This window comes from Mixophyes fleayi, chromosome 12 (assembly GCF_038048845.1).
Source record: "Mixophyes fleayi isolate aMixFle1 chromosome 12, aMixFle1.hap1, whole genome shotgun sequence".
Taxonomy (NCBI): Eukaryota; Metazoa; Chordata; class Amphibia; order Anura; family Limnodynastidae; genus Mixophyes; species Mixophyes fleayi.
Genome location: NC_134413.1, coordinates 67688908 through 67713212, shown reverse-complemented (window position 1 = coordinate 67713212; position 24305 = coordinate 67688908). Strand labels below are relative to the sequence as shown.

General features: G+C 39.4%; 1 protein-coding gene and 1 pseudogene across 3 annotated transcripts; one reads left to right on the top strand and one right to left on the bottom strand.

The window, feature by feature from the left end:
* Nucleotides 1-22388, bottom strand: LOC142109032 (cathepsin K-like). Of its 3 annotated transcripts, none has more exons than XM_075193030.1 (8): nucleotides 22282-22388; nucleotides 20995-21121; nucleotides 14182-14304; nucleotides 12292-12444; nucleotides 9785-10003; nucleotides 6339-6504; nucleotides 2911-3016; nucleotides 1-406 (listed from the first exon to the last, which is right to left on the bottom strand). In XM_075193030.1, exons 2-8 carry the CDS (start codon nucleotides 21115-21117, stop codon nucleotides 307-309), a joined length of 990 nt encoding a protein of 329 aa, XP_075049131.1. In that variant the 5' UTR covers nucleotides 21118-21121; nucleotides 22282-22388; the 3' UTR covers nucleotides 1-306. The 3 variants fall into 3 exon arrangements, with proteins under 3 accessions (XP_075049131.1, XP_075049132.1, XP_075049134.1); XM_075193031.1 differs by having other exon boundaries at nucleotides 22358-22388; XM_075193033.1 differs by lacking the exon at nucleotides 2911-3016.
* Nucleotides 8259-8377, top strand: LOC142109455 (5S ribosomal RNA; annotated as a pseudogene).
* Nucleotides 22389-24305: the final 1917 nt, after the last annotated feature.

Below are 24305 nucleotides of genomic sequence, written 5' to 3'. Positions count from 1 at the left end.
TATTGAGAATCACAGGACAAGAATTAAAAACATGAAAATTACATTTAAAAAATTTAGAATTTAAAAAAAGAGAATTTGAAAGCATTACAAAGTTTTACTTTAGGGAGAAATGTTTTATTTGTGGAGTGGGAACCTGCATGTGCCAAAATGTCCTGCAAAATATTTGTGATTGTGTGTGTACACTTGTATCAGGTGTGACTCAGATAATGCAGAGAAAGAACTCCGACAAGAGCAAAGTAATCAAAAAGGCGACATAAGTGGACTGGTCTCGGCAGTCAAGTCGGCTTGATGTACTTCCAGGACAGGTCACATGAGAGGGTAGCTGGCGTCACTCGCAATTCCACAGGCATTGTCTTTATCTCTGGCCATTAGGATGTAGCCTTTATCCCCCCAGTCCTCACCCCAGCTGTGAAGAGAAAGCAGAAACAGTTATATTATGGTCATCAAATAATCATGGTTCATAGATGATGATGATGATACATGGAATCTATTGATAGAATTGCATATTAAACAGGGTGAGAAAAGGAATTAACTCTCCAGATAATAATTTATCTTTAGACCTTTCCTCTCAGACAAGGTAGACCATTCTTACTGTTACAATTCCGGCAGTGTCTGGATATAGCTCTTTCTTGGTTTGTATTGGAACAGGTTGAGTCTTGCATTATTTGGTGTTACGTTTATTTTATATTTTTGACCCATCGATTATTAAAGACAAGCTTTGGAGAGTTTCTTGTCTTGTTCACAGTTACAGAATATAAAGATAATAAGGTAACAGTAAGAAAATGTTTGCTGGAAGAGTGTAGACAACACAGGAGACGAGGAGAGCAGTATAGGGTCAGCAAAATAATGGGTTTGGGGCGACAGTGGTCATAATAATTAATAGTCATTTAGGAATCCCCAAAATGTGGCATAGAAAACCATTTTGTAAAATGTATTTATATTTACGTTTTCTTTCTACTTCCTTTCTAAGCTTTTTTTTAAAATAATTTTTGTAATTATAGGTAACTGCATAAATAACACTGTTGAGGTACAGCAATGGGTCTCTCCGATTGCTGTCATAATCGTTTATTTGTAAAATGCTACAAAACTCTGTAGCACATGTCAGTTGGTATAACAAAGCATACATAAATTGAATCATACATAAATAAATCATGCATAAAAAACAAAACAAATTCATTCAAGGTTGATGGTGCAGACACAAGACACAGGATAGTGTCTTGTAAATTCAGAGTTGACTGATTCTAGTAGTATCTTACTTATCATGTTCTTACCCTTTATTTATGTTGGTGAGCAGATGAGACCAGACCCAGAGATGACTTTCCTGGGTTTCTCCCTTTGCCAGCACTGAAATATTCTAAAGTACCTAGCTTCAATAGTAACTGAAATTAAGTTATCGTTCAGGTACTAGTGGTCTTGTGCAGAGGGACATGGATGAGTCAAGAGACAACTTGAGTCAATTCCTCTTGTAATCCTGAGTATTACAGTTCTGTTATGTTACTAATTACACTAGACTTTAAAGGTATAGACCCCCACAGTTGGGTCCAGTCTCTGTATGTGGTGCAGTTTTGTTCATATAGGTAGTCTCTCCTTGGCTAGTTTGTGTAATCTGATAATATTTTCACTGGGCCATGACCTATATGTACAATTGATGATCTTTGGTAAGGCTAATGTAAAAGTCTTTGTGTGTTGTCAATCATCTTTATGGGTGGTATAAATTATCCCTCTTCTTCAGGTACTAGATCAGTTTCATGTGACACCTCGATCCTGTTGTATCTCTCTGTAGAGGTTCTCTTAACATCTCTCACAGACCCCTGTCAGCTCTCTTTAGTTCTCTCCAGCTAATGTTGTTAGCACACTTTCCTTGTGTCCAGCTAAATGCTGACAGCTCTCTTTATTTCTCTACAGCTGATTCCTGTCAGCTTTTTCTCCATCTTCAACTATAATCTCTGCTCTACTGATTATCAGATGTTGGCAACGCACACAAACTATACAATTTTTTTAACAAAACATTTAAATTGATGATCTGAGATGTCTAGTAGATTAAAGTCAAATACTAATACAATATATACCATTCCTATGTAATTCTATATTTTTCATTCTAACATCCTTATATCACTAAAACATTTTTTTGTCAGTCCACCACACTACAGCAATAATATGAATACTAAAAATAAGAAGAATTCACCAAGATGTACATATGGTGAGTGTGTGAGCAAGTATGAGAGAGTTTATTAAACACTGATCATTATCTGTTCTGCATTTATTCTTAAAAACATTATTCCAATTTATTAGAGATGAGTGAAATTTTCAAAGCTGTTCCAACGAATATTTGCCTAATTCATCGTTTAGACACATTTTTCTGTTGACATCTGGCTTTAAATGATCCACATGGAATCCCCTCTATTATTTTTTGTTCCAACCTGAATTTTCCTAACATTTTTGTTCAACCCAGTTCAGAACAAAGTGACGCTGTCTTCAGCCCAGCTGTATTTATAGCCTATCAATTGCACAGAACACTATATTTCAAATGGTATAAAGGATGCTAATCCACGCAATGGCAAAGCAAATGTCGAACAAGATTGTATCGCTGAAACTTTGTACCTGTGACATATGACCTGTCCGCTGTGAAACTCAAAGAGGGAGATTCAGTTCAGCAATGTGGTACACGGACATCGCGCCGAGCACATTGCTGGCAATTATGGTAGAAATCTCTGCTCATTTTTCCTCAAACCTCTAAGGGGTGCATGCGCGGAGGTTTCTGTTAAATCTATTCTGCAACGTGTCGTGCGAACGTTCCGGAGACACTTCGCGGCTGTTAAATCTCCCCCAATGCGTGCTAATTTTCACTGCAACTTAGCTTATCTCTTCATATTATACATCACTATAAAGTCTTAACAGATGCTTCAATACCTGTTCTTAATAATCCAGTACTTGGATTCGTTTTGTTCTCCATATCCCACAGCCAGGACGGCGTGGTCTAATTCTTCTGTATTACAGTGTTTGTCATAGTATACACCTGAAAAATATACACAATAATGTAACTAGGTAAAACAAAAAAAGAATATATAGAGGGCAGGACTAACCTGGGCTAAGAATCACAAATGACCATGCCCGCTGCCCCTTCAGAAATAAAAACTTAAAGAGGGACAAGAATTCAAAGCAGGTCGGCATACACGGTTGTTCATTAATGTGGCGTAACAATGTTACTCCAGCAGGGCTTCGCAGTGAATCTCTGCACAAGGAAAGAAAGGAGGCGGGAATATATTGATGGTGATGGGGGTGACTTAAAAAAGTGTTTGGAAAGGGTTTGCTGGTTCTATCATCTTAGTCATGTCCATTTTACATCCTTAACAATTACCTTTCAACTTCCAGGGTGTTAAAATAACTTTACGATATTAAAGTGGAGGGTGTGGCTGTCAACAATATCTGTAGATATGAGCCCATTTTAGGAGGTCTAAGACCTAAAGCTGGGTACACACTACAGGGTTTTTGTCCAATAATCGGCTCAACCAGCTGACATACGACCGCTCCTTTGAAAGTCGGGTCAGTGTGTGTAGTGAAACGATGGTCGAAAATATGCCCAAATAGACGATTGTCGCCTCATTTTGTTGGTCGTACCATTGAATATTTTCGTTACAATCTCCTTTCTGTTGTGTAGTGTGTATAAGTTTCCAACCGATCCACGGCAGTGAGTATGAAATTACAATCATTGCCCATGACAACATGGCTGTAAAAAGTCGCTAAAGGGACGTCCGCTCTTCCCTTTATCGTCTAAAACAAGGCTAGTGTGTATGCAGTCCATGGACCGAGCGATCGGACCATCGATCGCATGTAAAATCGCTCGGCATAAAAAGTTGGTGGGAAATTCTGTAGTGTGTACCCAGCTTAATCCACTGAACAAGTACCAGGGCTAGTCTCTACCATTAAATCTCATTACATTCATTTTTTTAAAAAAAAAACACAATACAGCTTTGCACAACTTTATGCGATTAATCTCATGAGAACATGCTTTCCCTGTCCTAGAATGAACTAGAAAGATTTCAAGAATGAGCAATTAATCGCTCATTCCATTTAATCCTATGGAGAAAATCAATCGCCCGAAGCTCATGCAAGACAATTATATTGTGGGATTGCACAACTAAAGGACATTATAACATAACAAAATATCTTGTGTAGCAAATAACTTTGAAAACAAGTGATCTTTGTTGAAAAAATGTATCTCTTAACAGAGATATCTGAGATAACCCAACTAACAGTCACCCGTGTATTCTAGTCCTAAGAGATATTTTCTTTTCTAACAGTCTTGTTAAATGAACTGCTAATGCAAGCACACAATGTCTCACCTAAGGCTGGGTACAAACTACCGTTTTTTCAGCCGATTTACTTGCCAATCACACGACACATGACTGTTCGGCCTGATATCGCACTGGTGTGTACACTCCAATGATTAACGATTATCGTTCCAAAGCACATCGTATCGTTTCATTTGATTTTTTGAATCGGACTAAAAATCTTGTTCAACAATAGATGTTGTTCCCATTCTGCAGTGTGTACACACTCAGGACCGGCAGTGTCCATAGATCTCTATGGAGTGTGCAGAGTCACCATCTTTTCAGCAGATGGTTATAACAGATGAAGAGCACAGATCTGACCATAAATCATGTAAAACCTGTATAGCGTGTGCACATCATCATCAACACCATTTATTTATATAGCGCCAATGATTCCGCAGTGCTGTACAGCTAACTCACTCACATCAGCCCCTGCCCTATTGAAGCTTACAGTCTAAATTCCCTAACATACACACACACAGACAACAGAGAGAGAGAGAGAGAGACTAGGGTCAATTTTGATAGCAGCCAATTAACCTACTAGTATGTTTTTGAAGTGTGGGAGGAAACCGGAGCACCCGGAGGAAACCCACGCAAACACGGGGAGAACATACAAACTCCACACAGATAAGGCCATGGTTAAAATCATCACTGATATGGCAGCGGGAGAAATATTCTGTAGTGTGTACCCAGCCTTACGCTTTAGGGTCTATTGACAACAGCTCCTGCCTGTGTGAATTAGCATAAGGGCTGTTAGAGGTTTGGGACCTAGCAGATTAGTAATACGCTGCATCTTTATGTTCTTAGTGAAGTTCCTCTGTAAACAAATGAGCACTCTGTGCCAATAACAATAATAATAAGATATATTTCTACTGGTCTCCAGTTCTCGAAACCAGTCTTCACTTTGCATGATATTTTAAATATACTAATATAAAATTTTTAATTTAATTACTACTAATATTGTCATGTTGTGCACCTTTAAAAGAAAACCATGTTTTATTGGTCCTCCTCTTTCGTCAGTTGCCTTTGTTTAGACATATATGAAATCTCTTGGTAGTAAGCAGCAACAACCTGTAGGTTATAAACAGTCCTTAATTTGTAGACTAAGTAAAGATGTGATAACCCTATGAATATTCCCTCAGGGTAAATAGTGTGTGCCCCTGCTAAGAGTTGGCACAGTCAGCCCACAGAGAGGAAGCGATTGGATTGATCGTAATAATATCCAATATTCTACAAAATATTAAATGTTGTCTTGATAACAAAAAAAAACCAATAACAGAAATAAACAGTTGCCCTCTAAAATAAAAAATTCTGGCTTGGTCATAACAGGGGAAGCCTCCAGTCGAAGAGTGCTTCATTTTTACACAGTAATGTAATAAAATGTCATATTCACAAGAGATAATAGAGTCTTGACAGTGTTTTTAATAAAGTCACATTTTCTATATCAGATATAAATACAAACACCCCACATATGACACTAACCAATTTATAAAAATCCTATGAGAATCTTCTTTCCTGCAGCGGTCCAAATGGATACAACAAATAAAAAAATCTGAATAGACAGCCACAACTTGACAGAATATAATATAGCATAGACGCTAATGAATTAAGTACTGGAGCGGTCAATATGCAAGTAGCCAATCACTAGATAGCGCTGCTGGTGTCATCTTTCATCAAGTATCTTTACACCAGGCCTCCAGTAACCACAACAGATTTGCCTCCTAAGAAGGGTATCTGAGGATGTGTAAAGTCACAGTCTCCAGGCCTAACGGGCTGCAAGTGTGAGGTTAACACAAATCTAATACAGACACATTTTGCAACACATACGCAGTCTTACCTCCAAGTGCAATTGTGGTTCATTGTGTTCAATAATAATTTTCCTTTAACAACCTTACATTTTGTACATTATAGATACACTGTACAGTTTCAGTGGGATTATTCTTTTATACCTAATATATAAATACGATGGCAGAATACCTGTGGTTAGCGGACAGTATTTATACATACCTGATTTATAAAATCGGAAGGTTTTGAGTCTGGAATTAATCCCCACAGACACGGGCCCGATCGTCCCCACTGCTTTCTGCAATGCTGTCTCGTTGCCTCTTTGCACTTCCTTATATGATTTACATTTGGCTGCTTTCCCATCAGTATCGTACTTACAGGTCTGACCCTATTACAGAACACACATGCATGTTAAATAACAACAAAATCCAGAGCTATTTTGTGTGATATAACCATACAAAATGTACTAAAACTCTACTCTAGCTAATGTCACAGCCACTCTCTAGAACTGTTCCAAAACAGAACAATACCCAAGACTGCAACTTACTAACTTACATTCAATAGCTGCTGAATCTGACTGCTGCCAAACTCTGTTAGAGTCAAGAAGAAAGAAAAAAGTGTGTTTTATATATTAATAAAATTTAAGTTTTAATTCCAGACCATGTGAGTGCCTCGTTGTTTAAACACACTTTTTTCTTTCTTCTTGTCTCTAACATTGATTCTAGTATAGTGTGTGAGTGCACCCTCTAATACAGGTGATATAAAATGTACCCATTATATATTATACATGAGCATTAATGGTGTAAAATAATCATTCCGCTGCCAAACTCTATACACAGCAGGATTAATTGGGCCCTTCAGAGAACTCGAGCAGTTCTCTGAGCTGCTATAGTTAAGTCTGATGCTTTGATGTGATAATATATATATCTGGCTTCAGAATTTACACATTTTAACAAGACATGACCAACTTGTATGAAACATAGATGTTTTTGAGCTCAGTTTTTAGGACAAAGGGGAGAAGCTTGAGGGCAAAGACCATCTCATCAGAACACTGCACCTAATCTACATAAAGATAAGAGCTGTTGAACATTCAGATGTAATGTGCCAAATTTCATCCACTCATATCACTTAGAAAAGTTTATCAGAAGAGGGTATAAAAAATAAATATTGAAAACATATACTGTAAAAAAATACCTGTATTTTTTTTTTGGGGGGGATCTAGTCCCTGGCCCCTTTTTCACTTCTAGCAGTAGTGTACTGGTCTGTGTTGGCAGATAGAGACTGGCAGAAAATATATTTTTGTCAGAACAATGATTGAAACTTATTATGACAGCTTGGTTTTATATATTTGATAAAATGTACTAATATAAACAAATGAACCTGTGGCTGAGGTGGTTACTGAACTACCTAGAGAACTGAAGGCTGTGAATTTGAGTCCTGAACGAGAGGAGCTCACAAAGAAAGAAATAAGATTATTAATTATATTTTTCATGTATATATTTTTTATGATAAATTAAAGATTGAATTTTTAAAGTTAGAAATTGTAATTAGAATAATGAGATGTTTTTCTTGTCATAAATACCACCACAAATCAAAAAAAATAATCTAGGAGGAAACCACACTGCATGTGGAGAAACGCGTAAAGTCCTACTATTTTATTGCAAATATAAGGACCATCATAACACTCTGGCAGAATGACAACTGGAAGAAGTCTGCAAATATCTAAACTGTGGACTTGACTAATCCGACTCTGAAATTGGGAACAAAGACTACTGTGTGTGAGTACAAGAAACCGCAAGGTAATCGGAGGCATACTGCACCCGACGGGGAACTAACCGCCTTCACAGCCTGCCAGGTCCAACGGTCAATTTCTTCCCCGGGAAAGAAAATACTTGTTTCTGGGTACCAGCAGTGGTTTACTTCCCATACAAGGTGGAGACTATATTATCCTCCTTATTTGACTGTGTGTCCACTATCGTTTGGCGCCAGCAAATGTAAATTACATAGATGGAAGCTTCTCACTACAAGTGCACTGTAGGATGAGTTAATAGACTATCAGTAAATCCATATTGGGTCCTTATTAATTGCAATTCTGTTGAATATTTTAATCTTAATCTTATCATTTTTTTATTCTTATTTATTGTCTACAGCCATGCCACCTTAAACAGACCCAATTGTATCTGATCTTGGAAGCTATGCAGGGTTGGGTCTGGGTAGCACCTGGATAGGAGACCACCTGGGAATACTAGGTGCTGTAGGCCAGTGTATATATATATATATATATATATATATATATATATATATATTTATTTATTTATTTTTTATTTATTTTTTTATTATTGGTATAGTTTGTTATATTAACTATGTATTTAATAAAGTGATTTATGTGATGTTATAGATTGTAAGCTTTCGAGCAGGGTTCTCTTACCTCTCTGTCTGTATGTATTACCCAGTATTGTCTTATTAATGTTTGTTCCCAATTGTAAAGCGCTACGGAATTTGCTGGCGCTATATAAATAAATGATGATGATGATGTTATTATTTGGTTCTGTGGTGGTATGAACACTTGGTATGAGATTTTTGCACTTTTCATAGTTGTTGGTTTTCTCTTTTGTAAGTATTTGGGGTTTTATACACAAGAATCCCCTAGTCGAGCAGAAATTATCATCACCAAGTTTATTGATTTTGAACTGTTTTATATATATTTTAAAACTATTATAATAAATTATAAACTATTATAATAAATTATAAATTAATTCCCCCTATTGGGATTCCTCAGTAGCGCCCAATATTATCCATCCTTTTCTATAGGATAAAAAAACTGTTTTAGGCTGGCAGAGAATGCTGCCCGGCCACTCTGATTGTGTTTTAAATGCCCCCGATTGCCCCGTCGTTCTCCCTTCCGCCTTGGATTGCAACTAGTAAAAAAATGGACCAACCAAGCATGGCTGCAAATTATTTGAAAATAAGTCATGGTATTTGAAGCAACGTCCATGGAGGTGGTAGAGTGGTGGATGAGATGGTAGCGAAAATATTCTGAGGGTCTATATATGTTTAGATAGTAAATGTGGTAAATAATATATTGTAAAATGTTATTATATTCACGTATTTTAAAGAAACCCCTGAAGCACTAGGCGAGAGTGTCTATACAGAAAAGAGAGCTAGAGGGGACTGGGGTGTAGAGGGAACTAAGGGGGTGTCTTATATGTAATCTAGCCACAATTCCCAAAAATGTGACCCAGATTGAAACTGGAAAATTTGTTTTAAACAATCATGGATCCACATATAGAGACCTATTAGTCTTCAGGGTCAAGACCGTGCTTCAATTACAATTCACCGTAGCTGTGATAACCAAGAATATGTATCTGTATATTGGGCTGATTAGGCAGAGGAGCAATCTCCTGCTTGGACCATTAGACACACCTTGAGTCTCACAAAATGACTGGAACTTTGTATTTTATTTAGGTCTTATACTACTTAGCCTGTATGGAATTTAGATGGTGTTAAAAGCAACAAACACTAACCATTTCTAAAATCCAGTCATTGGGGGTTGTCTTGTAGGTATTCTGGGGCTCCAAAAAAAAAATCATCCTTCATGGACTAGGTGATTATCCATATATACACAACAACATCTTTAGCACCACAATACTTGTGTTAGAAGAACTTACCTTTCCAACATAAGGATACGCTGCTTCAGAGTCAATGCCTTTATTATCTCGCACATAATCAAATGCGATGGTAATGTAGCCTCCTTTACATCCATTATTCTTCTTGACACAGTCAACCAGGTTCTGAGGGCTAAGTACCACTAGTTCTCCAGTTGTTTTCTTGAGCTGTCCCTCCAGAGCTCCCACAGAACTAAAAGCCCAACAAGACCCACACAAACCCTTAACCGGGAAATCAGGAAAGAAAAGTAATACAGTTGGGTTATTATCCCTGTATGTAATAATAACATTTCAAACTATACGAAGGGTCTGATTTAGAGTTATGAGTAAATCCAGCTAGAAAGTGCATTTTGCTGTTTTGGAAAAACAATATTGTGCTGCAGGAGAGGCAATGCAAAATGTATGGACAGATTTGAAGTTAGGGGTGGGTTATGTCCTTGTTAAACTCTAAATCAGAGGATTAAAACATACATGTATACAAAGCATGAGGATGCATGTGTAAATACCATTTTGCAGATATTGTACATGCCTGTAATCTGCAGACAACAAGTTAGTGTCTACAAATGTCATTTTGTTGAAGTTCATTGGATATTTGCAAGTTCAAAGGCAACCTAATGTACATTTACTACTGCTGAGTGCAAATGAGACACATCTTTTTCTCTCTCTGCATTTAAGTTTGAGTAATGGATGTCCACTGGTCTTCATGTTGCGCTCTCAATATGGACACTGTTCCTCACTATTTATTGGCATCTTATACTGAAGCAGAACATGACTATAGTGCCCATACAACAGATTACTCCCTATATTGACCTTGTGAGAGCTACATTGTGTCATGACCACTCTGGTGGGGACTTTCAGGCGCCGTCCCCGCAGTTCTAGGTGTCAATGACGGATGCCTGTCTGTTCTCAATGACGGCACCCCGCTGCCTAGCAATGGGACGCTCTTCCTGGTTCCGGGTAACTACGCTGCGCACGCATGCGCAAAGCATCGCATAGCGACTAGAGATTCTCTTTACCTACTTTGAGGTCGGTTGCATTTTGACTGCCGAAAACCACAGCACCAATCAAGGAGTACTTCCTTCTATTTAAACCTCCTTCTGGCTGTATCTGGCGCCAGAGTATTTGTTCACCAGCTCCAGCCTTTTGTTCCTGTTTCATCATTGTGTTTTGGCTCTGACCTTTGGCTTGATCTCCGGATTACTCGCTCGTGTTATCCCTGGTACTGTTCCCGTCTATTTGGTTCTGACATGTGGCGTTCCTCTGACCATTGTCTGCATTATCTTTGAGTACTTCACTCCTGTTTGTCTTCTGACCCGGACTGTTTGACTATTCCTGTTTCACACTACCACACTGGTGACTAACGTGAAGAACCGCGACCAGCGCACCTCGCGCAGCCAAGTCCATACCTCCTTGCGGGGGTCCCTGGTGAATAACGGTGGTGCGTTAGACTCGGCACCTCCTTGTTTAGTTGTGTCCCTGCAGTTCCACTGTGACAGAGGCCATGTTGTCCATATTGGACAATTGACCCGATAAAGCCATGCCTATGTCTCCTAAACTGATAATAACCAGATCATGTTTAATAAGAACAAAAAGACTGTTGCTTTACATTGCATGTTGAAAACAGAAACATAGCCAGGAATATTTGAGGTGCAAAGACAATGGAGAAGTGGAGTCAATAAGCAGAGAGCCTAAGAAGGAGGTGCGGAGTGAAGCTGGTAAACAAAAGTTACAGGTAATTAGAACAGAAAGGAAGAGAGCTCTGATCACTAGAGCTCACAATCTAAAGGGAAAGGGGTAGACAAACGGTTGACAAATGCGGGTGAGCCAATGTAAGGGGATGAGTGGGAGAGATGGAGGATGAAAGAGCCTGAGGTATACTACATGGTGACATGGTTAAGTGGAGGACTGGTAGGCTTTTCTAAACAGGCGGGTTTTCAATGACCTTTTGAAGTTAAACAGGTTAGTGGATAGTCTGAGAGAACAAAGGAGATCGTTCCAGTGGTGGGAGCAGCATGGGAGAAATCTTGGAAAAGGCGACGGTCACTGGTCGACCGGAGAGGGCGGGTGGGAGTATGTATGGGAATGAGGTTGGAGATGTAGGGAGCAGTGAAGTTGGAGAGGGTCTTGTACATAAGGGTGAGGTGTTTGAAGAGGATTCTGTAGTGGAAGGGGTGGAAGGGGATGCAATGTAAGGTTTGGCAGAGAGGGGAGGCAGAATGGTGTTATCCTGTGAATTTAATCATGTGACAATACATTTTCTCAAACTTATTGTGACCTTTCAGACTTAATAGTTTCCCAAACTATGTTTCTGCACTTTAGATGCCAAGTCACCACAAGAGAAGAATATCTATTGGAACAGGTCAATCTGCTAAACTCTATTAAATCTAGAATGTTAATATTATTCCTAATATATTTCACCTGAGCTATCAGCAAATCCAGAGGCATCACAAAGCACAACACAGTGATATAAATATACTGTATTTTAAATAAAGTTGCCTTTGCCATATTACCTGGTTCCTGACTGGTGTGACATAGCCTTGTTCCCTATAGTCAATAGAGTCTGGGATAGTAACCTCTTCCTCATCTTCCTGAGACGTGATCCTGGCTCTATCTTGTGTTGGAACTGTGAGTCCAGTCATTGTCCTCACAACTTCTTCACTGGTCTGGAAATTAAAGAAACTGGGGATAAAGCTTGGAGCTGTAACATAACAATTTATAGAGTAGTACTCCATTTATATAAACAGTTCAAAAGAAAATCATGTATCCTACTTTCCACCTGTTAAATGAAAACCTAGGTGTTGCTTAGTGCCTACAATGACATCCATATGTACAGTATGCTCTGGTGCAAATGGGAATAGGATAATTCTGCAAAAATGAAGCCTTTCTAGACTGGGTACACACTACAGAAAATGTCTCCCGATGCGATATCTTTAATGATTTTACCAACGACTGAAAGTCCCGATCAGTGTTAGGAACTCCCAAGTCAGTACAGTGAAACTCGGGAACTACTCAGAAGGCCAGGTGTTCGCTGGAGCCCCTAGTGGTGGGGACAGACTGGGCTGCGGGCCGACCGAGGGTCGAGAAACGTATACTGACTTAAAGGAGTTCCCAGGAGTGGAGTGATTGGTGGACAGTAGTATAAGAAGAATCCTAAGTCAAAAGGTCACAGGCACAGATGCAATATCCAAAGGCAAGCGAAGAGTCAAACTCACAGGCAGAGAAGCAAAATCCGAATTCCAGGCAAAAGGTCAAGGTCAGAAGAGAAGGGTCACAGGTCCAGTAACAAGCAGGGGTCAAAACACGGGTAGTCACATCCAAGGTAGCAGGAACCAAAATGGATAGCACAAGCAGGCAGCAGAACTGAGGACAGAACGCTATAACCGGCAGTGAGGCTGCAGACCTCACTGCCCTAAATACCACAAACCACCAATCAGGGCCTAGCTCTGAGTCTCACACAGCCCCCATGATAATTGCATTAATCAGCCCACAGGCTGTGTTAAATTACGCGCATACGCCCGGCCACTAGTACCGCCGGGACGCAGCACTATATTATCAGCGTCGGACCGTTGCCTTGGCAACGGCCGACCAGGAAGCGGAAGTGACGTCCCGGTCGTCAAGGTGACGGCCGGGACACTAGCAGGACCAGGAGACAAGCCGCGGCGGCTCGTAACAATCAGTATGATGATGATTCATGTGTACACACCTACACAATTTTACACAATTTACCTTCAGATCTGTGCTCTTCATCTGTCATAACTATCTCATGAAAAGATTGTGCCCTGCCCTGGAGGGATCCGAAGATTCTTCTCCTGTGATTTTCTCTCCCCATAGGATAGAATGACCAACGCCCCTGTTGGGGTCAAGCTCACAATTTCAGAGCTTGATAAATAAGCCATTTTGTAATACCCATAGACAACTATGGGGACTGCACTTGGGATTGAAGAAGCTGGGACTGCAGCAGATATCGGAGATCCTCTAACAATAAATAGCCTTTACTTTAAAATGCAGATTTAAACCTCTTCGGAGATTCATAAACAGGACCCTATATCTGTTTGAGATCTCTTTATAAAATACGTTTACCATGAATCAATTGGATTTTTTTGTGACAATGCGCTGCTGTACCCATTTACATATTTCTCCCAAGTGTGCCTTCCTTTAAAACATTTTCAATAATATAAATAAGAATTATAAAAATTTCAGGGGTATAGCCTGTGCAAATTATAATACCTGAAAGGCTGACCTTCCTTTGCCCATAACACTATAGCAGGTATACTCAGAGCATGACTGACATTTCCATTCATTTAAAGATATATAGCAATTATATACAACATTTTGGGGGCAGAAGGGGTGAAAGGGACACATTGTACTTTACCCGTCCCCTCTTTATGACAGTAACTCACCATGTCTCCTAGGTGGTTCATAGCCAAGTCATAGGTGTGCAGCCCCTGGGAATACTCTAGATTATGGGTGGAGATTAATTTGTAGTTTTTTTCCCAAATCAGACGTTTCAAGAGTTCATCATGCTGTGAAAGAGGAGAGAATAGAATTGGATCAAATCATCAGGTCAAATGCTTTCTAGTGTCTGTAAAATATCTGGTAATAAAATAGATGTTCTGCATTTCAGAGGCTACGTATATCTCTGCTGCTCCTGTTTATGTGTCTGCTACACCTCATCCTGACCCTTATGTATACCTCCCTTGCCCTGACCCTTTCAATGTCTGATCCAACCGTGATACACCCATTTCTAGTTATTTTCTTGTAGGCCACACCTCATTGACCAGTGGAAATCAGGAATGTCCTACGAAAATCTGGACTATTGGGAGGTGTGCCTCAGGAAAGTTTATTTCTCAATCTTTGTCACTCCTGGAGCTTATTTAATTATGAACATCTGCTTTACAAATGCTGGACATTTCTGGAATTCCTAAACTCCGAATATCCTTACAGCTGCCACAGTTGTTCAATATGCAGCGTGCAGAGCAGAGAGATTTTCAGATATGATCATAGAGATAAGCATATAACCTCACTTATCTCCTGTCTGTCTCTTCTGTTACATTCCACAGATTGTTGTGAAATTAAATTGTTCCTGTCACCTACACACAGTGGACATTAAGGAGGCATGAGGTCAAATACGTCAGTATTTCTACCGTCGGAAATATGACTACCACCGGGCATGAGGGACAGCCTTTGTGATGTTGCTTGTTCCTAGTGAAAGTGACATGCAGAATATTGGTGGGGCTGACAAATGGTTGCCTCCCAGGTGTAATTTAAGTCTCAATAATTAGTGCAGTCATAACTATGATATAATTATTTGTTAAATCAATTGTACTTTCTTTAAATTACTGTACATATCATAGGCACTGTGATGGGGTGTGCCGAAATGGCGACACATCCAACACCATATGTTATTGATTTATGTTACATTTAACACAACTTATACTAGTTTTTAGTTTATTTTTATTTTTTTGAAACATGTACTTTTTTGTATTTAACAAACTATGTATATATTTTAGAGTTGGGTGACACTGCTTCCTCTAGCAACCAGGGGAATGGTCTCTCCAGTATAGAGGGGACCAAAGTTACTCAGGGACCCAGGCAGATTGTGGTGGTAGGGGATTCAATCATTAGGAAGGTAAATAGGGTAATCTTAACGGGACTGTGCATGCCGAACAATGTGTCCCAGGTGCTCAGGCTCGGCATATTGCGGATCAGGTGGACAGATTGTTAGGAGGGGCTGGGAATGACCCAGCGGTTTTGGTGCATGTTGGCACCAATGACCGAGTTAGAGGAAGAAGGGGTGTCCTAAAGAATGATTTCAAGGACATTGGTCGCAAACTTAAGGCAAGGACATCCAAGGTAGTATTTTTGGACAAACTACCAGTGCCACGCGCTAGTCCAGGGAGGCAGTGTGAGATTAGGGAGGTTAATACGTGGCTGAAAGATTGGTGTAGGAAGGAGGGATTTGGATTCTTAGAGCAGTGGGCTGATTCATCGGTCAGTGGCCATCTTTATTGTCGAGATGGATTGCACCTGAGTGAGGAAGGGGCTGCTGTGCTAGAGGAGAGGATGGTTAGAAGGTTGGAGGAGATTGTAAACTAGGCTTCGGCAGGGCCATCTTTTCCATTGGGCCCGATGGGCAGCTGCCCGGGGGCCCCACGGGCAAGGGGGCCCCATAGGCACGGCTCTTAATGAGAATAAATAATCTTGCAAAAGAAAAAAACCTGAAAAAAAAACCTACAAGGGTCACTGAGCAAGTACATCTATCTATCTCTATCTCTATATATCTATATCTATATCTGTATCTGTATACATCTATATATCTATATCTATATCTAGGGGCCCCAGAGCACTGCTTTGCCCGGGGGCCCATAAAGTTGTTAAGATGGCCCTGGGCTTCGGGGGGGGGGGGGGGCAAGCAACTATTTATTGGATAGACATTGGGAGTAGTAAGGAGGAATTTAACAAGAGTCAAGGGGCTGGATAGGGGGGAAAGGGAAGCATAGCCGATAGGGAGAGGCCCTTTTTAAAGCAAAAAGAAATACCTAAGGGAGGCAATAGACTTAAGTGTATGCTTGCAAATGCAAGAAGCCTGACAGGTAAAATGGGGGAGTTAGAACTGGTAGCAATGAATGAGCAGTATGATTTCTTAAGCTTTGGCCTACTTCTCACTGATATCTACCATCACTTTCACACATTGTCCCAGATATAATTTGATTTGCATTACCTGTGTGTATGTGTTTTTGTTTGTGTTTTTGCATATTTTGTTTTTTCTGTATCATGTTGTGTCATGGGTCACTGTTTTCTGTATATGTCATGTACGGCGCTGCGGACCCTTTGTGGCGCCTTATAAATTAAAGATAATAATAATATTAAATAATAATATGATATTATAGGTTTTACGGAGACCTGGTGGCTATTCTCTCTTCAGAAGGGATAGGGTAAATAAAAGGGGAGGAGGAGTATGTCTTTATATTAAGCCAGAGTTAAAACAAATTTTCAGGAAGTTATTTACGAGAATATTGGTGATAATATAGAGGCATTGTGGGTGGAAATATCCAGTGGAGGAAAAAGTTCAGAGAAGTTGCTGATAGGGATATGCTATAAACCACCAGATATTTACAGCTATATTTACCAACTTCTACAGCAAATTGAAAAGGCTACACAACTAAGTCAAATTTTAATTATGGGAAATTTTAATTATCCGGACTTTGATTGGAGTACTGAGACCTGCGGTACAGCTAGAGGAAATAGGTTTCTGAGCACGTTAAAGACCATTACATGTCCCAAGTAGTAGAGGAACCAACTAGGAACCGGACTATACTGGATCTAGTAATAACAAATAATGTATACGTAATATCAAATATTCAAGTAAGGGAACACTTTGGAAACAGTGATCATAATATGGTCTTATTTGAAATTAGTTTCCAGAAGCAACGGTATAAGGGATCAACTAGGACTTTAAACTTTAGAAAGGCAAATTTTAATATGCTAAAGGAGTCTATAAAGTGCATAGACTGGGACAGTTTTTGAAGGAAAAAATACAGAAGAAATGTGGGCTGTCTTTAAAATGTTGTTGGAAACATACACGTATAAGTTCATTCCTATGGGAAACAAATGTAAAAGAATTAAGTCTAAACCAATGTAGCTAAATAAAAAGGGAAGGGAAGAATGCAAAGGAAGAAGCGTGCATTTAAATTGTTTAAGTCTGAAGGGTCAGAGAAGTCCTTCCTTAAGTACAAGGAATGTAATAAAACATGCAAAAAGGAATTTAGATTGGCTAAATTAGCAAATGAAAAGCAAGATGTAAAAGAAAGTAAGACAAACACCAAAGCGTTTTTAAGTATATAAATGGCAAAAGGATGAAAAAAGATAATATAGGACCCCTAAGAAGTGAGATGGGTGAATTGATAAATGATATTAAGGAAAAATCAGAGGTATTAAACACTTTCTTTTCTTCAGTATTTAATAGAGAGGAACAAATGGTAGGAATAATACATAAAAATGGAAATGAGACCATACCATTAATTAATACTTGGTTGACAGAGGAAGAAGCCCAAAGGCGACTGAAGAATATTAAGATAAATAAAGCTCCAGGTCCAGATGGCATACACCCACGGGTGTATGCCTTATGGAGCTAAACTCAGAAATAGCTAGACCGCTATTCTTAATTTTCATAGATTCATTCTCATCAGGCTAAGTACCAAGGGATTGGCGAATAGCAGATGTGGTGCCGTTGTTTAAAAAGGGGATGAGATCACAACCAGGGAATTATGGACCTGTAAGCAAAACATAAATAGTGGGGAAACTACTGGAAGGTATATTAAGGGATAGTATTCAGGATTACTTGGTGCACAATAAGATTATTAGTGGGAATCAACATGTATTTGTGAGGGATAGGTCATGTCAAGCTAATCTAATTGGTTTCTACGAGGAAGTTAGTGGGAACTTAGACCAGGGCAGCACAGTAGATGTGGTCTACTTAGATTTTGCAAAGGCCTTTGATACAGTGCCACACAAGAGGTTGGTTTACAAAATAAGGGAATTGGGTCTAGGAAACAACATTTGTACTTGGATCGAAAACTGGTTAGAGAATAGGGAACAGAGATTTGTGATAAATGAAACATTTTTTAATTGGTCAAAAGTTTTAAGTGGAGTACCTCAAGGTTCCGTGCTGGGACCACTCCTTTTTAATATATTTATTAATGATGTTGGTGATGAATTAGAGAGTAAAGTGTTAGGAACTCCTTCAGTCAGCACGACAGAACCCGGAATCTGCTCCGATGTCTGGTGTTCACTGGAGCCCCTAGTGGTGGGGACAGACTTGGCTGCAGACAAACGGAGGGTCGTGTAGTGTGCACTGACTGGGGAGAACCCAGAGGCAGCGTGGTAGAACACAGCGATGTGAGGTCCAGGCAAAAGGTCAAGGGCCGGCAGCAGACAGGGATATCAGAAAACAAGCCGTAGTCAGGGGTCACAGGCAATACAACGAAGTCCAAAAACAAGCCAGGGGTCATACACAGGAAATCCAATAATAGAGTAAACACAGGAGCAGGGAAACAGGAACAGGAGCCTAGCTAAACAGGAAGCTATAACTGGCAATGAGGCTCTGTCCTCACTGCCTTAAGTAGCAAGGGGAGCCAATAGGAGTGAGTGCCAGTGAGACCCCTCCCTACTGCACTAATCTCAGAGAATAGGCCATACAGAAATAGGAGAACAGAATAATCAATTCTATCAGAGCCAGGTATGGTAACTTCCTAGCCAAGACTCCAACACAGAATCTATACACAAAAAACAAAACAAGAAGTTACCTTTTTCTGCGCGCATGCGCCCGGGTGTCAGACCGCTGGCCGGGCGCTGCGGCCTCCGGATTACAGCGTCCCGGTTGTTGCCTAGGCAACCGGGACGTCAGAGGCGGAAGTGAGACCCCGGTCGTCATGGAGACGGCCGGGGCGTCTGAGAGAGCCGGAAGCGAGCCGCGGCGGCCCGTCGGGGAGCCGCGGCTCGTAACATAAAGTTTCTATTTTTGCAGATGACACTAAACTCTGTAAGGTAATAAAATCAGAGCAAGATGTAGCTTCTCTACAGATGGACTTAAATAAACTGGAGGATTGGGCAGCCAAATGGAATATGAGGTTTAACATAGATAAATGTAAGGTTATGCATTTAGGGATCAAAAACAAGAATGCAATCTATAAATTAAATGGAATTAATTTAGAAGAATCTATAATGGAAAAAGGATTTGGGAGTGTTCGTAGACAGTAGACTTAGCAATAGTGCTCAATGTCAAGCAGCAGCTGCAAGGGCAAACAAAGTATTGGCATGCATAAAAAGGGGCATAGATGCAAGGGAAGAAAGTGTAATTTTGCCACTGTATAAATCATTGGTAAGACTTCATCTTGAATATGCAGTACAGTTCTGGGCACCACTCTATAAAAAAGATCATTTGGAACTAGAAAGGGTTCAGAGAAGGGTGACAAAATTGATAAAGGGTATGGAGTCATTAAGTTATGAGGAAAGGTTAGCCAGTTTAGGCATGTTTATTTTAGAAAAGAGGCGTCTAAGAGGAGATATGATTACTATGTACAAATACATTAAGGGTCAATACAGAGAACTTTCATGGGAACTTTTTACCCCAAGGACACGCGGTCTCCCCCTAAGGTTAGAGGAGAGCAAATTTCACAACCAGCAAAGGAAGGTGTTCTTTACAGTAAGGGCAGTTAAGATATGGAATTCATTGCCAGGGAAGGTTGTGATGGCAGATTCAATAGATATGTTTAAGAAAGGGTTAGACAAATTTTAAGCGGAAAAGTGTATCCAGGGATACGACCGTTAATTAACTTGAAAGATAGTAGTGGCTATAGGGTAAAAATAGGACTGCAATATTGGGTTTGGGGGGGGATCTTCACAATTGAAACAGATTGGCGGTTGCTTACTCTGAATCAATTTCAAATATAAGTGCAGGATCGCAGGAGATCCAAAATAGGTTGAACTTGATGGACTGGTGTCTTTTTTCAACCTCATCAACTATGTTTTTATGTTACTATGTTATATAATGGTAAGGTTAATGCTGTTTAATTAGATCAAGGGTTGATAGGGCATAAAAAGGATGTCCACTTTTAGACAATCACATTTATTTAGGTAGCACTTCCCATGCATTAGTGGGCCTGGTTGAGAGAGTCACCCCACAACCCCCCACCCCCTGGGTGTTTTATTCTATGCAGCAGCTGATTGGATGGGAGTCACTGATCTCCTGCTACATACAATGAACATGAGAGTCCTAGCTACTTGATTGGCTAGTCCATAATCACTCACAACCATCTTATCTGCAGCAGTTTTGGGGGTAACCCTTACAGCAGCCCTACACTCAATGACTGCCTATATAGCAATTGTTGTCCAAAATTGGCTCACTCAACTAAGGACTCAATCCATGACTGGTGACACAATCACAAATAATTATTTTCAATGGCCAAATCCAGTTAACCCTACTGTGATGCCTCTGGCAAAAGGTGAATCCTGCTTCTGCAATATAATTAATGTGGCTATTGTCCATTTGGTTGCAGTTAAAGACTCAGATCTCTTAAGTTTAATTTTGCCATTTGTAGTTGAAAAATGGCATTTGATTGTCGCTGGTAATGTACTGATACATGACAGATGCATCGCTATGGGCAATCTTCTTATGATGGAGAAATGTTTTCTACTGCTAAATAAGACATTACCTTCCCATTGTATTGCTTCTGATACGTTCTCTTCCATTGCCCCCACTCAGCATTCAGTGTATCATCCCAATCATGATCGGCTTTCACCAGTGGAAGAACAAGGAGCAGGAGGTAGAAAATCATTTTACTGCAGAAAGATAAGAATAATGAGATCTTCGTGAAATTGAAGAATTAATTGAATTGAATTACACATACAGCCATAATTATACATGTATATGAAATACATATATAACAGTTAGTTTTATTTGAGGGGGGGGGGAGCTGCATAATAAGAAATAGAAAAAACCTTTTACTCATGTATATTTCATGCATATACATAAATATGGTTTACATATGTATTTATATATTCATGTACAGGTTTAGAGAAATAGATTCCCCTAAGGATGAAATGAGGTTATCTCATACTTACCAATTTTGTATTCTTTGCCTCTGGGAGACTCAGGATGGGTCTAATTAATAGTATAAATCTAAAGCTGGGTACACACTACAGAAAATGTCTCTTGATGTGATATCTTTAACGAGTTTACCAACTTTTGAAAGTCCCAATCAGCATCCCGATTCATGTGTGCACACTATACACGATTTACCGTCAGATCTGTGCTCTTCATCTGTCATAACCATCGGCTGAAAAGATGGTGACTCTGCACACTCCATAGAGATCTATGGACACTGTCAGTCCCTGAGTGCTTACACACTGCAGGATTGGCACAACATTGGCACAGAAATTTGTAGTCAGTTTGTAAAATCAAATGAAAAAATACGAAGTGATTTGGAACGATAAAACATGATTGTTGGAGTGTACACACTAATGCGATATCGGACCTAACGGTCGTTTATCGCATACTTGGTCTAATAGTTGGTTGAAAAATCTGTAGTGTGTACCCAGCCATATTCATCAAAAACAAAAACGTTACCCTTGCAGCTGACTCCTAGACATTCCCTGCAGATGAGGGGACCAAACACAAAAAACGTGTCTTTATGTTACCTAGTGAATAGAGTGATGTGCTGGTATTAACTTAAATTAGACAATAAGTAATATACCACATGCTTACAAAACACTCTAATCATTTCCCATGGGGAGAATAACAAATACAATGTTTTTTCTTTTTTAGTTAGCTAATTAGGAAGAAGTTAAAGAAAACTACTGTCATGTACTTATCACATAAGTCACTTATGAGACTGTGCTTACTTCAGCTTTGTGTTGAAAATCATCTTTCTCTACATAATGTGCTTCATATGTTATATATTATGTTATATCCATAAAAACACACACAATATATATCTTACCCAGTTTAGTTAGGAGTGAAAACTGAAAAGAATTTCAAGAGGCCCTGCAAGGGATCAGATAGAAAGCAGATTGTACCTAGAGAATGAGAGAACTGATTCCTCTTCTGTCTGTGTCCTCCCTCTAACTGAGCCTGCATCAGCTATAGGTGTTTTATACTAAATATTGTGGGCTGATCCTTTCCAGGACGTCCTATTGGGGAATTCTGGGTGGCCAAAGAAAATAGAAAATTAGTTATAAAGTCACGGAGCAAAAACGTAAAAACAAATACATGTGACTAAAGTAATAGATCAAGGGGGGGCCGTAGATGTACCTTATCTGGATTTTATTAAGGCTTTTGACACTGTCCCACATCGAAGACTGTTAAATAAACTTGAAAGCTTGGGATTGGATTCTAAGATGGTTGAATGGATAAGATCTTGGTTGCAGGATAGTAAACAGAGAGTTATAGTAAATGGAGCATATTCACTGGAAGGAAAGGTTACCAGTGGAGAACCCCAAGGATCTGTACTTGGACCAGTGATTTTTAATATCTGTTGGTGACATTACAAATGGAATTGAAGGGAAAGTATGGTGTTTGCAGATGACACAAAGATATGCAACAGAGTAGATACACCAGTTTAATGCCAAAAAATGCAAAATCATGCACTTGGGTCTCAAAACCCAAAGGCTAAATATATTATTAATGGCACTATAATAAAAACTACTGAGGAGGAAAGGGATCTAGAAGTCACTATTTCAGGTGACATAAAGGCAGGTAAGCAATGTAACAAAGCAATGAGAAAGGCAAGTCAGATGCTTGGTTGCATAGGGAGAGGAATCCGTTGCAGAAAGAAAGAAGTAATAATGGCACAGTATAGGTCATTGGTATGGCCTTATGTAGAATACTGTGTTCAGTTCTGGAGGCCGTATCTCCAGAAGAATGTAAATACATTAGAGACTTGCAAAGAAGGGCAACTATAATGGTGCATGGCCTACAGCACAAAACTTACCCGGAAAGACTAAAAGATCTTAATATGTATAGTTTGGAGCAGAGAAGGGAACGGGGGGACATGATAGAAAGGTTCACATATATCAAGGGTTATAACAAGGTGCAGGAGGGAAACATTCTACAAAGGAAGAGAAGTATTAGAATACGAGGACATGTACTGACACTGGGGGAAGTAGGTTCAGAGGAAATGTGAGGTAATATTACTTCACAGAAAGGGTAGTGGATAAGTGGAATACCCTCTCATCAGAGGTGGTAGAGGCTAATAGAGTAGAACAATTTAAACATGCTTAATGGACAAACTTAATGGACCAAGCGGTTCTTATCTGCCGTCAAATTCTATGTTTCCATGTAAGTGGAGCCCAGGGACGAAAACACCCTTTGTTGTCTCCATCCCAAAAATACAACTATCTGTACTAGCAGCATCACAGGATATAGATGATGATGATGAACTACAATTGTCCTGTGGAATCATTTTCCCTCTCTGGCTGTAATGCTTAATAATGCTTCAACCTTTTCAAGAAATGATTTGCTAATAGCAGAAGTAGATAGAAAGGATTGTATGCTTATGATATAAGGAGAACAATCAGTGTTGTCTGCGTGTACAGTCATGGGAATAAAGATAAAAGAGGCAAAAAGCACAAAAAAATAAAAATAAAAAAAGAAGCGCATAAAAACTATCACCAACCAAAACAGTACATAAGATTAAAAATGTATTTTATTAAAACATGGCATAGAAAATCAGAATTCAATATTTCAAAATTATTATGTATCAATCCATTCTTAACTCCTGAACAATATACTTATAATATGAAATAGATGGTGCACTCATCAATGTCATTAGTAACTCTTGTGCTTAATGTGACAGTACAATGATCTTCTCTATACATGCAATTTACTGTTGCAATAACTCTTAGCAGAATTTTCTCATGAATGTCTGCAAGATATTATAACACCACGAGTAGAAAATATGGATAAAACACAACTTCTAATCTCAAAGAAAAAAGAGGATATAAGCAAGTGCAATAGTGATTTGGC